At 39.2% G+C, this 16518-nt stretch overlaps 1 protein-coding gene across 3 annotated transcripts in view; it reads left to right on the top strand.

Moving 5' to 3' along the window:
• Window positions 1–16518, top strand: part of TANC1 (tetratricopeptide repeat, ankyrin repeat and coiled-coil containing 1) — a 114577-nt gene that overhangs the window by 386 nt on the left and 97673 nt on the right. For 2 of the 3 annotated variants that reach the window (XM_068686859.1, XM_068686858.1), the window contains exon 2: window positions 5085–5148. In XM_068686859.1, the coding sequence (XP_068542960.1) occupies window positions 5085–5148 (64 nt within the window). Of the gene's footprint in view, window positions 1–602; window positions 817–2979; window positions 3068–5084; window positions 5149–16518 lie in introns of those variants that run through there. The other variant, XM_068686860.1, reaches the window with a different exon arrangement.

Below are 16518 nucleotides of genomic sequence, written 5' to 3'. Positions count from 1 at the left end.
GCCCTGCCGTGCCCTGCCCTCCCTGCCGTCCCGGCCGCTCCCGCGGGGCAGGACTCGCCCGTTTTCCCCCGCCTCCCCCGCTTGGGCCGGCCCCCACGCCTCAGCGCCGCGGGTTACCTGCGCCGTGCGGTTGGCCCTGAACTCGCTCCGAATCGGCCGGAGCCGGGCGGGCGGGGCTGCTGCCCTCCTCACCGGCCGGCGGGGGGCGGCCGGGTGCTGCGGGGCGGCCTCCGCCTGCGGCTCGGCTGCGGCCCGCTCCCTGCGAGCTCCGGGTGCTGCCCGTGCGGGGCCGGTGCCTCAGCGGGGCCGGTGCCTCAGCGGGCAGCCCCTGCCCTGGCTGCCTGGTGTCCGCGAGCCCCGGGCGCTGCCCCTCGGAGCGCTGCCGCGCGGGAGCCGCCGGTGCCCGAGCAGTGCGGGGCGTGGCCCATCTGTCTCATTTTACCCCTCAAATGTCTTTTGCGTTCTCAAGAACTTCGTCTTCAAGCGTGCTTTTACGTGTTTGTGAAGTAACTTCTTCTGCAGCCTCGCTAGCTGACTTCGCTAGGCCTTTCCTGGATGATTATTTTTTTCCCACCGGTGACAGCGGCGGTTGCGTTGCACCTGAAATGGCCTCAAAACCACTGCGGTAGTGCCCTGGTGCTTGTCCTGGTATTTCTTATTGTAGGTGACAGTAAGCTGCGGAAGTTGCAGAGAAGCGTTTTCAGGAGGCTTCACCTGCGGGCGCTGCCGTGCGGTGACTCTTGCCCAGGAGTGCCAGGAAGCGAGTTGTTTCAGCTCGGCACCTAGTGAGCGAAGGCAGTGCAAGTGAATACGAGGGTAAAGGCACCCTTTATTCTGGCCACAGCATCAACAGTAACCTTGGGATCTCCAAGGTGCTGTGCTTTTGCTTTGTATTCATTTTTGTCGCTGTTGTTTTCCCACCCTACTTCTTTGAAAGCTGTGGTGTGTTTTAATATGGAAATTGGTAAGGATTTTGGCACTTAAGTTAAATGGATTACAGGGTACTTAAAATATGAAAATTGAGCTCCATATTACAACTTTGAGACATCTCTCTTAATTGCTTTGAAAAAAAAAAAACAAAAACAAACCAGCTTTCTGGTGCATTATAGAAGCATCTATTTTACACTCTCCTACAACCACAGAACAGCTGCTAGTAGCAACTATTTTCAAGTTAGTGAAAAGATTGAAATAAGTCTCATGTGATTTGCAGTCATTATAAGCAACTCTTTTCCCAGTGGGCTTGTTGTAGTAGGCAAGACTTTCGACTGGTCACTTAGTGTTTAAATATTTTTCCCATTTTTGGATATCTCCCTCTTCTCCCACTCTTGTGGTTTTTGTAAAGCTTTATAGTGTTAAAAGTGTTTCCTTGGCTATGTGTGTCTGATCTCTTCTGTTAAATTAAAACCATCAAAAGCACTTGTATTTACAAATTGCCAGTCCTGCAAACGTGTGCTTAAGTGAAGGTCCCATTAAATGAATGATTCCCTTTTGGGGTTTGACACATTCCTAAAAAGTGAATGCATCTGCATACCTAACAAGCTGTGGAAGAGCAGACCTCCAGCTAAGATCTTGAAATATCCTGGCTTTTTCTTTTTTTAATCATTTGTTGGTATTGTTTAAATATGCCTCTTATGTGAACTCCCTTTCCAGAGAAATTTCACACCTTGTGAGCTTCAGGCTATTTAGAATCCCGATGCTCTTTACTAGAAGACAACTGGAAATGGTTGACATTTTTATTTCAGAGACTTCTCATTATGGAGTTAGATTGCCACCAGAGTTTTATTCTAGGTCTCTACTATATTTGAAGCTGTAAGATTGCTAGGTGATCTATTTGCTGCTTAAACAGTAGCATAATTAACTGTATGTAGGCAATGCTGAAAAGAAAAGACAAGCTGAGATACTGCAGAACTCTACACTGCTTCAAACATGACTGAAGGACAATTGTTAATTCTAAAACTAAACCTGCAAGCAGAAAATACAAGGAGATAAGCTAGATCTGATAGAAAACAGTTGTCAGACAAATGCATGTGCTTGGGGGGGGAGGGAAAGGAGAAAAAACTTCTTTCTCATGCTATTTAGCCAAGTAATTTTTGCAGTTTTTCTCAATTCCCTGTCATCCCCTGCCCCTCCCTACCACTACCCCCAGTATATAAGTTTGAAGACTCCGGTCCTGATTATTAATAAGAAGAAAATGAACCTTGTTGTAAGAGGAAGCAACTTGTTCAAAATAATCAGAATGCATACTGAGTTTGTTCCTTCTTATGCTGGCAGTTTTAAAACTTAAAATACCTTCGTGAATGGGAAGGTACTTGTTTCAACAAGATGTTTTAGATAACTTCACATGTTCTTTGTTCAGAATTGAATTTTCTGACATGCCTCAGAACTTAAATTGTTATTGTTAGGTCTTCTGTAGCTTAATTAGTGCTAATTGGTTTTGTGATTGGCAGATATCTTAATAAAATATAATTAAGCTTGTTAGAACACAAGTGAAAGATAAATATGCATCTGCATTATTAGCTTTATCCTAGAATACCTTGAACAAATCATGAAACCTTTATTGCTGTTAGTGATGCTTTTTGAAAACTAAGTGTTCAGAGTTGTGGGTGGGTTTGTTTGTTTGTTTGTCATATTTAAAGTGGGATTTATTACATCTGAGATTTATGGGGGAAAGAATTCATACCAACATATTAAGGTGTTAAGATTTAATATAAGTTCAAGTGACTGAAAACTCATTGACTTCTTGATTACAGTATTTGGAAGTTGACTTGAAACTTCTATGTCATAGTCTATTCAAGTCTTCCTTGGAACTCTTTGGTTTAATTCTGTGTATGTGCATGTATACAAGTGAAGTAAAAATAGAATTAAATACCAAAAGATAATTTTGTGTTAACAATTAATCTGGGGTACAGGTATTTTTCCTTTTTGTTTGGCATGCAATCCTGTCTGTACTTTTACATAAACTGTATTTTCTTCTTGCAGTCAAAGCTGGAGGTATGAGAGTGTCTAAAAAGCAAGAAAATGGACTTGTTAAGAAAAACGCTAAACCTCCAGGAAAAGACAAGACAAGGTATTGCACTGCAGGGCTGGTTTCCCTGCACCATAGGTAAAGGTCATAGACAACAAGCTGAAGGTTGAAAATAAAGACAACTATTCTACTCTGAAGAGTTTAATTCTTAAAGTAACTTGTGCTATGTAGGATTGCTAAACAGTCTGGCAGACTTCAGTCTGATTCCTGCTTGTGTTTGTGTGTTTTTACCCCCACTGGGATTTAAGTTGCCTGTATTACTTCTGATAAACAGACTTGCATCTGGCATTTCTGAGTATCTTTTGCTGCCATCAAGAAGTCTTCCTTTTTAGTTGAATATCTGTGTCTACATTGAGTCATAGTATCAGTATCTGACAACCAACACAAAGTGCTGTGATCTAGTAGAATCCTTGTGAAATAGATTATTTTACCAGGATTTAAAAGGGAAGCTTGTGACTAGACCGACAGCTGAACTCAAGTTTTGGATTAATGTGATTTTATTTTTTACCTTTTTCTTTTTCTGGATAGCTTTTAATATTAAAATTAGCTTTCTTTACTTTTTTTTTTAACACTGGCGTAGTGACACTGTTTTGGCAGGTCTACAGAAATCACCACTGTGGGTTTGTTTGCTTTTCTTTTTCCCAATGGCTTGGAGGACGCTGATCTAAAATATTTTTTTTTTGTAACAAAGCTGAGACAGTAACACTGACTTCTTTCCCGTTTACTTGTTCACTGTACTGCGACCAATGGGTATTCAATATAGCATACATACCTTGTTGGAATGATGGATTTTGTCAGGTTGCAGTCATACAAGTCACAGGAAAATTGTTAAGTAGTAATCATACAGATTCCTTGTTCCTGTGTTTCTGATTCAGATGAGATCATCTGATAGAGCTGTAATAGTGACTTGTTTGAGACTAAGTGGCTGGTCTGAGCTGAGTTCAGTCTTGGCAGGAGATGAACTTTGAGATCTAGTTCTAAAAAAGTGTGCTTACTCTAGAGGTGCTGTGTAATATATTGCATGATAGAACATAATTCATCATCTTAATGGGTAATTAGATGCCTGCATGAGTTTATAGATAATACATAAAAACTGGTTATAGCTCGTTACGTAAGAGAAGTGACTCTTGTTTGGGGGGTTTCTATTTCTTTAATAACCCCCTTTTTTTTTTTCTGGAGTGTTTTAGTTCAGAAGCTTTTTTTCACCAATTGTTAGTTGTCTGGGTCCAATCTTGCTGCTGTCTTTTTCCAGAATATGGTTATCCAATGGCATAAACATATATTTAATATCTTCTGTTTGTCAATGTGGCAAACCATCAATTCCTAAATTGAAATTTCAATAGAAAGTTTATCTTGTCTCATCTACCAAATCATTAGCTTCATTCAAGCAGTATCTGCTTTTTCAAGAGTCACGGTTAAGGTGTTTGGTTCCATGTATATGGCTGATATTGACTTTTCTTGACTGCGTTTTAAGTTGCAGTGACACCTCTGTAAATAATAATATCATCAGAAGTATGTATAATCTTCTAATGCTTATCTAAAGTATTTCATACCCACAGCTTGTTTATTTGGAATGCTGGTGATGTGGCTAATTTGCGTTGAACTACAAAGAAGTTAATGGGATAATCTTGTACAAAAAGTTCTTGCTTGACAATTTGCTGATGTCAAAGGAAATATTCCCCTGCCAGAGGATGAATGTTTTTCATAGGCCTAGATTAGAATCAAGAAAATAGCAAAGTCAAATTTTTTACTTCTGTCTTTTCATGATAGACTTCGGTGAAGCTATTCCACAGTGTACAAAATTAGTATTTTCTATAAAATATACTACTATAAAATATAGTACTTTCTATAAAACTATGTATAAATTAAAAAAAAGCCACAACACATATTTTCCATTGCTCTATTCTGAGGCAGCATACTTTTCTTTTTATATCGTATAATTAGCTCCAAAACTTAAATTTCAATTACAAAATGTTTTGTATTAACAAGTTTGAAAAATAAGTGGCAGTGTTTTTGCAAGATGGAGACACTAAATACTTCTCTTTCTCATGCTTTGCAGTGCTGTCGTCAGTATTTCAAAAATTCAGAAGATGAGTGTCGTACTGGCAGAAGCACTGGACAAAGTAAGTACATGTGGAAGAACAAGATAGGCATTTGTCAAGGCCTCTCCATAAAACTAAACAACAACAACCAAACAAAAAACAGTGAATTTTCCTTAAATTGCTGTCATCTGGTATTTGTAGGCTTGTCTACTACTATATACTACTAAATATTCCTGATGAGAAATAGCCTCTGAAGAAACTTAGTATGTGGGTGAAATGCTAGATGGCTAAAATATAACCAGCGGTCTCTTATTCTGCTATTTTTTAATTAATTTTTATTATTCTGTGCATTTCTACTCCTATTTAGCAGTAAATAAGTAGCCACAAAGTGGTTATGTGTATGTGTTATAGAAAAGTACTGTTAGATATTTTAAAGTGTATTTTTTCTAGTGGTATGTTGATTTCAAATTCACAGAACATAGAATGGTTTGGGTTGGAAGGGACCTTGAAGTCCATCTAATTCCAATCCCCTGCCGTGGGCAGGGACACCTCCCACTAGACCAGGTTGCTCAAAACCCCATCCAACCTGGTCTTGAACACTTCCAGGATGCGGCGTCCACAACTTCTCTGGGCAACTTCTCCCAGTGCCTCACCACGCTCAGTAAAGAATTTTTTCCTCATCTCTAATCTAAATCTACCCTCTTTTAATTTAAAGCCATTACTCCTTGTCCTGCAAGTGCACAGGTGGGAAGTTAACGTCAAACTGTTTTAAGTGATCCTTGAGACAACACGTACAACGTATTGCATTGTTGCTCCATATACAGTTATTTCACCTGGGGACTGATACAAGATAGTCAGACATCTGACTGATTTCTCTCTTGGAAATACAAGATTACTTAAAATTTTATGTCACAAGGCTGCTGATAGACCCTTCTATTCATCATTATGCTTACAGGTCTAGTATCTCTTGCTAGGTTGTTGATGCAGAGTCTTACACTTAAATATTGCAAAAGCTGATTTAACAAGCAGCTTTTTAATTTGCACGCTAATCAGATCTGACTCTCATCTGTTTTTCATACACATGCAATCTTTAGATTCCGAAGCATACAAAGAGTTCCTCATCTGTAGAGCTTTGTAAAACATCAGTCACATTTCGACATAAGCCTTTCATCAACAGATGGGATCAAAGCTTTACTATGTAGATCTTGAAATTTGGCTTAGACTTATTTGTTAAGGAGAAATAGAGATATCATCTTGTTTTTCCTCTATTTCCCATCTCTTCTGCTCTGATCTACCATTTCCTTCTACAGTTGGTTTCCAGAATCTCATACATAAACCTTCTTTAGAAGTTTAGAAAGTGATAATTAAATAATACAATGATGGTGGCTTGAATCAGGAAAAGTAAGAATTTGTAACCACTTAATGTTAACTTGGTTACAATTTATTTGTTCTGCTTTCCTTATCTTGTCAGTTCATTCTATGAACTACTGAGAAAGTCAATTCACAGAAGGTAGTCAGACTAATGTCAAAATTTTAAACCAGAAACTATTAAATGTACAGAATCACTGAGTTCTGTGTTGATTACTTGAACTCTTTGTAGAGTTAGGTTTAACTACTTTCATGTGATGGAATTTAGGAGGAGAACAACAGAAGTTGTATTCTGTTACAACTTTTTTCCTCATTTTACTGTTACAGATGAGCCACAAAATTCCTGCAACAGCATTACAAGTTGCTCACCAAAAGCCACAGCCTGCCTTGGAGAAGTTCATGCTGCCTAAAAGAATTTACATTATTCAACAGCCACGGAAATGTTAAAATATGCATTTAAAAACTCATGTTTACATAGAAGCAAATTTCTATTCTAAATAGCACTTAGCACACTGTGGTAAATAGTTTGACTGCCTTGTCATTAACAGAAACACAGTAAGATACAATAAAATACTTTATAAAAAGAGTTACTCAGTTACTTGGGTTTTATTAAAATATATAGCTTCTGTCTAATCTATTTTTAGTAGTGTTCAATAATAACTCAATGCCAAGAAGCCTAACAGCTTCACTTCCTGTGTGAGTTTTGACTGAAGTACTGGAATTGTCCATCTTTTCTGTAATGTTTTTTTTTTTTTAACTCAGTGTGATAGCAAACGTGAAGTGAATGTGATCCTAAGAAAGGTCACAACTGAAAGGCGTGTTTTCTGAGAGAGTTGGTATGTCAATTGTAAATGGATTGAAGTACTGCTTAAAATCCAGATTGCCTAATGCTTTGACCTCAGTGGTTTTTTGGGTCTTTTTTTTTCTCTTATAATTTAGGCTGAGATGTTCCATACCAATGCCTGTCTCAGGCTGATTGCATGACATGGCAACTTCAGAGGGTCCTGGGAAAAACCTACAGATTTTTCTTGCATTTGTTTCTGTAAGGATGTTCAGCTTATTGTGCACTGGAGCATTTTCTAAGGTGAGGAGGAAGGGAAAACGATGGTTGAAGCTGACATTGGAAAGTTGGACAGGTTAGGAACTTTTAAGGCCCTCAGCTAATAGAGGTTTCCAAACACTTTTTCCTTGAAGGAAGATGTCTCAAGAATTTAACAGCAAGAAGCCCCTCTTTGTCCTTAATGACTCCCCTGCTGGGATCCAGACAGTAGGAAGAGCCAAGTGAGAACAGTCTGTGTTAACCCATTTAGGGTTGAGGAGTAGGAATGAAGGAAATACATGACTCGGACTCGAACCTCTGGGATGAAAGGGAAGACATGAAAGAGGAGTCAGGTTGCAAGGAACGCAGTGATTTGCATATGGAGTTTAAGGTTGAGATGCTAGAATGGCAGATGAGCCTGAAAAGCAATTAGACTCAGTACAGACTGGAAGTAGTAGGACCTGAGGGATCAAGCTTGAAAATGGGGAGGAGCAATTGTAAATAAAATAACAGGAAGTATCCTTGAGCCCTGCATGCTTATACTGTCAGGAAAGACAATAAAAATAGTCAAAGTCCTGCCAGAGAATAATTATCTCCTCCTGCTCGTTGGTTGGGTAGCTCAGCTTTTTTTCTTGCTCTTAATCTAATTCTGTTGTGTTTTTTTTTTTTTTTTTGAGGTAGTAATTGCAGATGAATGTGCCACTAAAATTGCAGTCAAGCACTTCAGGCAGACTCAATATGAAAAGTGATGCTCAGAAATGCATTTATATTGTCTGTAAGGTTTCTTTTTGTAGTGTGCTGCACATGACTACAGTGAAAATTTATTGAACATATGAAGCCCTATCCTTAGAGGAGAACCCTTAGAGGAGAAACAGGAGGTTACTCAGAATTAGTGTTACCACTTAATATGAATATCTGCTTCACTTTATTCATCTATGAAACGTAAATAACTTTATATGTTGATTAAAGATTAAATTATGATCACAGGAGGTGGTGATTAGTAGTATGTGCAATAAATAACTTGGTTACACCCTGAACAAATAAGAAAAATTAAAATACCACTGCTAGTACATGTTCACTACAGAATAAATGCCAGAAAAAAAACTTTATAATTCTGATCTTTACCTTTTTTTTTCTGAAGAAAACTAATAGCTAGTGAAAATAATAGGGCCTGATTCTGATGGCCGTTAAGGAATATTTCTTTCTCTGAAGTAATCTGCTTCCAGAAACCTATGCATATGCTTGCCAAGGATCTAATGCCAGATAAGGTTGTGTTAGTAAAAAGGATTATTTTCTTTTGGATTACACCCATCAACATTCCCCTGGATGCTAGATTAACTGGACACCTAATTGTTCTGGACTGTGCTTAATATATACTTGAGTGAAGAATCAATTCAAGCATCTTTTCCTAATAACTTGAAGGGACGGTGTGTATCCTGGCACACTACAGAAATTGGTGACTGGTGAATTGCACCCTGCTGCAAGGAGCTATAAATAGCTTGGGAGCAGAGAGATACGGGATCCTTGTTTCTATCCTGCACCCCTAGAGTGGCTGAAAACATTAGTGTTCTAGCTGTGTGCAAATCACTGTGGGGATCCAGTCACTTATTGCAGCACTTCATTGTTGCAGCTGCATAAAATCCTATGTTGTGATACGATATTAACATTGCTATGGCAGTGAGTAAACAGAAGAATCTGACCACCCTTCTACTTGTTCCATATTGAATTTTTGCAGTCTGTTCTCTAATGAATATTATCTAAACAGTTGAAAACAATATGTTTAGGGTAGGGATGGCATGCTCAAATACAGAAAGTAGCTATGGGGAACGTCTTTATTGGCATGAATCAGGTGGTCATACAATAGTTGCTTATGGACCTAACCCAGTTTTAAAAGGTCCTCATATAGTGCACCTTTAGTAGCTTCGATACTATGTAGTTGAATTAAATATATTCAGTAACTAGGTTTTCTCTGGTATAGTGACTGCTCTGTCTGCACTGGGAGTTGTGCAGCATAGGCTCAGTCTGTTTTTAAGAAGCATCAGTCCTCCTGGAAAAATACATCTGTGCGTGTTGCAGCTGTGCCTAGGATCTGTAAGTGTACAGTGCATATTCGGAGTGGTGGTATGGTAGTTCCAACCACCCTATCACAAAGCCTGCTTTAATGTAAAATATCTTCCATATTCTACCTATATAAAATTTTAATGTAGAGAAAGGGGACCTAACAAGAAGCCAGGAGGCCTATGTTCAATAAGCTCAGTTTGTGGGTTTTACTAAATGTCAAGCAGGTGCAAGTCCCTCTTTTGCAGTAATATGCATCCTGCAGAGGAAGAAATCCTGGCAACTGATCTATTTCATTTCCTGCATTCCCCTGTGGCATTATTACATGTAGCATTTAATGTTTGGTTTCTGTGTCAATAGCACTTGCTATTTGAAGAGAACCTGAAAGTTGGTTTTACTCAGCTGGGCAGATGAGCGCCACAACTGCTTTCTCACTCCTCCCTCAAAGGGAAGGGGGGAAAAATATGATGGAAAGAGCTACAGGGTTGAGATAAGGACAGGGACATCACTCTGTAATTATTATGATGGACATAATAAAAAAACAGACTAGGCGTAAGGAGATCAGAGAATGTCATTTACTTATTACTAACAAGCTAGAGCAGCGAGAAGCAAACCAAAACCAACCAAACAAAAACCCTACAGCCACCTTCCCCTTCTCCACCCTCTTCTAGGCCCTCATCCTGAGCAGCACAGGGGAATGAGAGATGGGGTCTGCAGTCAGTCTATAACGCTTTATCTCCACTGCTCCTTCAGGGTCACTCTGCCCATGCTCTCCATGGCGTCCCTCCCACGGGATGCTGTCCTTCACAAACTGAGCCTGTGGTGGCTGCCTATGGGCAGCAGCTCCTCAAGCACTGCTCCCACACGGCTCTGTCCCACGGGGTCCATCCCCCAGGAGCAAACTGCTCCAGCACGGGTCCCCCATGGGTGGGCGGCAGCTCCCCCCAGCCCCCCTGCTCCTGCGTGGGCTCCTCTCCACGGGGGGGCTGCAGCTCCGGCCCGGGGCCTGCTCCTGCGGGGGCTCTCCATGGGCCGCAGCCTCCTCCAGGCCACATCCACCTGCTCCACCGGGGGCTCCTCCACCCATGGGGGGGCTGCAGCGTGGAGATCTGCTCCATGGGGGACCCATGGGCTGCAGGGGGACAGCCTGCTCCACCGGGGGCCTCTCCCTGCGCAGCCCGCAGGGGAACTGCTGCTGTGAGCCTGGAGCACCTCCTGCCTCCTGCTGCACTGACCTTGGTGTCTGCAAGTCTGTTTCTCACTTCTCATTCCCCTAGCTGCTGTTGCACAGCATTTTGTTTTTGTTTTTCCCCTTTTATCAAATCTGCTCTCACAGAGGCGCAAAGAACATCGCTTATTGGCCTGGCTTTGGCCAGCAGCGGGTCCCTTTGGAGCCGTCTGAAACTGGCTCTTATCTGACATGGGGCAGCTGCTGGCTTCTTCTCACAGAGGCCACTTCTGCAGCCCCTGCTACCAAAACCTTGCCATGTAAACCCAGTACAGAAGTGTACAGAGAATAAACTCTTCTGCTGAAGTGTTTTATAATTAAGAACACTTCCATTTCAGCCAAGTCAATCTTTTACTTAACTGTTGTATTCTGACAAGTGCTTTTCTGTAAGGTGCTTTATTTTCTCAAATTTATATATATTTTTTAAGGTGTCCTGCTTATAACAGTATTCTTAATAACAAGAACAAAACAGAAAATAAAAATTGTATTTTAAACTTTTAAAGAATAGACTTGACAGTTTTTCATCCTGTTTGTGCCATCAGCTCTGACATCTTTTTTGTTTGTGTTTGCATCATTGGTGATGCTATGATGAATCAGTTTTACCTTGTTTTAGGGAGTTTTATCTAGTTCTAGTCCGAATTTATTACTTTGCCTTTATTTAAATATGAACTACAGCTAAATTCAGAACATAAGGAACGAATACAGTTGGTTTGCTGGAAAGGATCAAAGCCGTGCAGGAAGCCTGCTTTTGCAAATGATGGAAGCATTTAACAAGAATGGCATGGTTTCAGGAAACAATTTATTCTGTAGAACTTCTTGATGGAAATAACATTGCTTAATATGGGGTTGTTTCTTTTCTGTAGACTTTAAAACACCTTAGAGAAGTGGGAGCGGCTGAAGACAACTGGCAATAAAAGCCATGAAAACAGATTTCAGTAAATGCTGCTAGCTACAAGGCCTTCAACATACATGTATTCCTAAATTTGATAATGTCACACCTTCTGTTTGAAGGCTTCTGGACTTCTCTGCAGGGATGAATTTCTTGAGTGAGGCTGAGTGTCTACCTCTTAGCACCTGACTCTAACATCTTGGGTGGTGCTTGGCAGAGCTGTTTGGGAATTTGGCAATGTGTAACTTTAGCTCTTCTGGAATGAATTATGGTATGTGTTGTTATTCATTGTACAGACTTAAGTCTGAATTGAGAGTACGTGACTTCTGACTTTTGTGTGAAGCCATGAAGCAGATTAAATGACAAAGGAAAAACATGTGGCTAATCTGGAAATCTACAATAAAAGGGAACCATAATGAAAGGCTTAACAAAATAAAATAACTGTTTAAAGCCTTTCTTCCTTCTGAGATGTACTCATTCAGTCTGTCCCTCTCCAAGTAGTATGCACAGATTTGCAAATAATTTTAAGCACAGTAACCTCTCTGTGCTATGCAAAATCCAACTGGTATACACACAAACATGTACATCTACTGAATTCCTCTTCAGCTGCATTGGTAGAGGAATGTGTTTCTGGAATGTAAAAATTCCTTGGCCTAATCAGTGTCGTCTGTGACACTGTTGAGCGTAACTCCCAAAACAAGTTCACAGTAAGCAATCCTGTTTTGAAACCCTCACTGTCCTTGATGACCATGGTTTCAACATGCTGTTATTCCTTGTGTTCTCTTTCTGCATCTCATAGGCTGTCCTTCTTTCCTTAGCACGAGCAGGGCAGATGCTTGCAGCTGATCAGTTTAGCTGATCGGTTTAGGAGGAATGCAAATTTTTTTCATGCTTTTGAGCCATTTGTGCATTAAATCTTTTTTTAAGAGAGTAGGTGTGATGGGATTCTTTGCAGATACCCAGTATAGCATTCCTTAGAGCTTCCAGACCTAAAGCTTTGACTGCTTCTTGTCTTCCTCACCGTTAGCTGAATGGCTGCTGCTGTTCTGCGGAATACATTATTGAACCACGCTGGTACCTGGTAACTGTTTTCAGTCTTTCTCAGCTACTGTAAACTTTAAGGCACTTTGCTTTCTCTTTTCACTAGTTACCGTTTTCACTTTATTCAGTGAAACCATGCAGAGAACAATGATTCAACCTGATAGTGAACAGCCTTTTTCTTCTTGTCAAACCTGGCCATAGACCCCAGTCCTGGCCATTATTCCACTCTTACTGGATTTTAGTGGAAAACTTTTAGATAACTTTATTATTAACATACATTTCTGGCATTTCATTTGTAACAAATTACCAGTTTTTAGTTCACTCTTCAGATGAAGAGTCTATTAAAATTATGAAACCTGAGTATTTCTTACTCTCCAGCTTTCCTAGTTTGCTAAGTTGCTATACAGGTTTATCAATCACATCAAGCATAATGTAAGAAACCTCAATAGTTCAGTAGTATGAGTATACTACTTTTGCCACAAGAGGTAGCTATATGTCTACATCTTACTCAGGTTCTGCCAGCTAAGCTAGCCTCTGAAAACGCAGCTATTTTCTTAGAAGGAGGTATACTTAATGTGAAAAAAAAATGAAGTAGTTTCAAAGAAAAATAATAGATTAAGTACTGAAATCATCATTTGGTATTTCACATGGGACTCTAGCAATTGTAGAGATCCAAAGAGCATAGTCGTTACAAAACAGTTCCTTTTCCTTCCTACATTCTTGATGTTTATGGCTGTAGTCAATTAAACTGAAACATCAAACAGGGAATACAGGAAAGCACATACTACATTTATATTAGACACACTTGCATAGATAATCAGTATTTGCTGATTTTATAGGTGCTTTCATACTATGTATTTAAACTTGTTAATTCAGAAACAATTTATTCTTCCGTGAACCAGGCAACATTGGAAAATTGGATACAGCATTTCATATTTAACTGTTATGTAAAATGGGAGGAAGTTTCTGAAACTGATTTCACTTAATTATTTCAGAAGTTATTTTTATGTAAATGAATAACAAAGCTATTATAAAGTATTAGTTTTTATATAGTAGCCATCATTTTAGTTGCAAAATATACAGTTAAAGGCATACTGAAATAGAACAGTCACTAAAACGAATAGTGACCTTAAACTTTAATTCCAACCTACTTTTTTGCTCATAACCTTCTGGAATTCCTTCTAGTTTAATTTATTTTTTCCATATTTGGTATCTTTTTTTTTTTTTTTTTGAAGCTCAAGAGTTAGCGAAAACTCTGAGCCTCATTTAAGCTGCACAAGCCTGAAATATTTGTTCCCTATATGTTGCTGTCAAGAAACATCAAAAACAATGACAAACAAGAATAGCTATTAAAAAATAGCTGAAATTTAAAGCTTTTAACTTGGTTTGTTCTGTGGATCTCAACCATAAAAAGTGAAAACAAGTCAAAAAGCTAAATTCAGAGTGAGATAATTTTGTTGGAGCTGTTCAAAGATGGCAGGCAACAATGGGTAGACATATAATTTTCTCTACAGTGCACATATATTTGAGTTCTGCTGTGCAAAAGTTTTTTGAGGTTTCTAAAGACAGTACTTTAAAATATTATGGATAACCCTCCAATTATGTTTAACTCTAGCCTCTAACCCTTTAGCAAGGCCAATTTTAGGCTGCTACTATCTTGAATTTTATTTTTTCCTAACTGAATTCAACTCACAAAAAGTAAATAAAGGAATTTTAAAATGTTATAGATGTATTTGTCATGACACATTTATAACTCTGACTGTCTCCAAGAACTTAACTGAAGGATAGCTTTGTTCAGAATGCCTTTATAAGTGCATGCACAGAAAAAAAGGGGGATGAGGGGTGGCGAGGGGAATGTCCCAAAGCTCTGCGGGCTGTGGCTGTAAGGAATTTACAAACTTGGCTGGCAAAATTGGAATGCATATATTGTTTTACACTAATAAGATCATGCTTCACAAATTGGAGAAAATTAAGTTTGAACCAACCAACATACTGTTTGGTATGGTAGAATGATAATAAGCTCAGAAATATTTGTCTTTAACCAACAATACTGTTCCTTTCAAATGGAACAAGGACTGCTAACCTTTGGTGTTTTTCCCAGTTTACATAAAACCTTTGGGTAGCCTGGCATATGCATTGTACCTTTAAACACTTCCACTGAGACACAAACTGTTCTTCTGCTATTATGGCTCACCGCATGATTAAAAACAAATTCTCATTTTAAAGAACAGTTGGTCATATTTGTAACAAAAATGTGAAGGAACAGTTTTGACTGTGGTTTGGTTCCAGCTGAAGGGCAGGGGGAGGAATACAATCCCCGTTCCTAAGGAGGACCTCGGTAGCACCAGCGTTCTTGACAGTTTTCTGACAGAGTGAACTATAACCTAAGAACAGATCGTCATCTGTTTACAGAGAAGAAATTCCATTAAGTCTCTTTGAGACAGTCTTTCCCAACAGAATCTTCAGAGGCATAAATTAATACTGTATGCTAGACCTATTGCCCTAGAAGTATAAATACAAAGTATACTAGGCAAACAGAACAAATTATCAGCCATAAGCACAGATCTCCTTACTTTCATGACTGTTTTCATGAGATAGATGTTTCTAGTGCTTCCAGCTTTTCAAGACATTCATGGATTTTTTGGTTACATCCTGGGGATTTCTGAAGTATTAAGCATCATTTCTTACATATCAACGTAATTTTTTCCCTTGGCAATAGGCTCTTAGGGAGCCTGTAGGGAATGCAGTACAAGTCTCCACATAGGGATTCATTTCCAGTTAACTACTACTAGCGTTATTTCAAATATAAAACACTAGTTTCCCTCATTCTATGATATTATTATAGTTTGGAGCAAATAATTCATATACAATGAGCTTCTTCTAAACTTTATGATATGCAAACTTTCTTTTATTTTCTGTAGTGCTTTTTCTGAACTGATGTGCTGTGCTAAATAAATACACTAAAGTAAAAACAACAACAACAACAAAGACTAAACACACCAATAAACCCTACCCTCTGCACCAGTCTACATTAGTTATTTTGACATGGAAAAAAAGGATGGAAGGAAAGAAAGGGAGGGTGTCTAAAGGACAAAGAAGAAATTCTAGCTTGTCTCAAAGTGGTCTCCAAGACATGTTATTAGTGCCTTCTTCCTACTGCTGTCTTTTGCAGCAATTTTGCTTCCACCATTATATTCTATCCTCATATGTTTTGTTTTGTTTTGTTTTTTAATTCAGATGACTCCATAAAGAAATTGGAACATTTGGGTGCCAATAATGATAGACAAATTGTCATTTTTTTGCTAAATTGCATTGTTTTTTGCTGTTGTTGTTCCCTGTAGTGAAGAGTACTTTTTAAAATGCTCAGTTGCTGTTACACTCACTTAAAAGATTCCCCAATATTAGTTAGTTCTATTTCTGAAAGTAAGGCAGAATGAAAGAAACCACCACAGAGACATAACCTCTGTGGGAAGGAGAAAAGAAGAGCCGAAGAATGTCAGTGGCTGAGAGTAAATAAATTATCTGAACAAATGAGTGGAAGGTGCAGAGGGCAGAACAGTAGAGGACGATAAACAGCTGTGGGCTGAATTGTTCCCAAAAGGAAGGTCCTGGAGAGCAAAAATCCTTATGCTGCTGTGACCAAAAGTATTGCTCTGATGAGGTAAATAGGGATGTATTAAAATCAAGCCCCAGTTAAGAATATCCCGATTCCAAGCTTTCCTGTGGAACAGCAGGACCTAACTCCAACTAACAGCAAACTGTCTTTCAAAGCTTCTAAGTTCATATACAGAGGAAGAGCGAGCGAGCACTGAGCGTGACTAGGAATAA

Source organism: Anas acuta, chromosome 6 (genome assembly GCF_963932015.1).
Source record: "Anas acuta chromosome 6, bAnaAcu1.1, whole genome shotgun sequence".
Lineage (NCBI taxonomy): Eukaryota > Metazoa > Chordata > Aves > Anseriformes > Anatidae > Anas > Anas acuta.
This window is presented reverse-complemented; position numbering and strand designations above follow the sequence as displayed.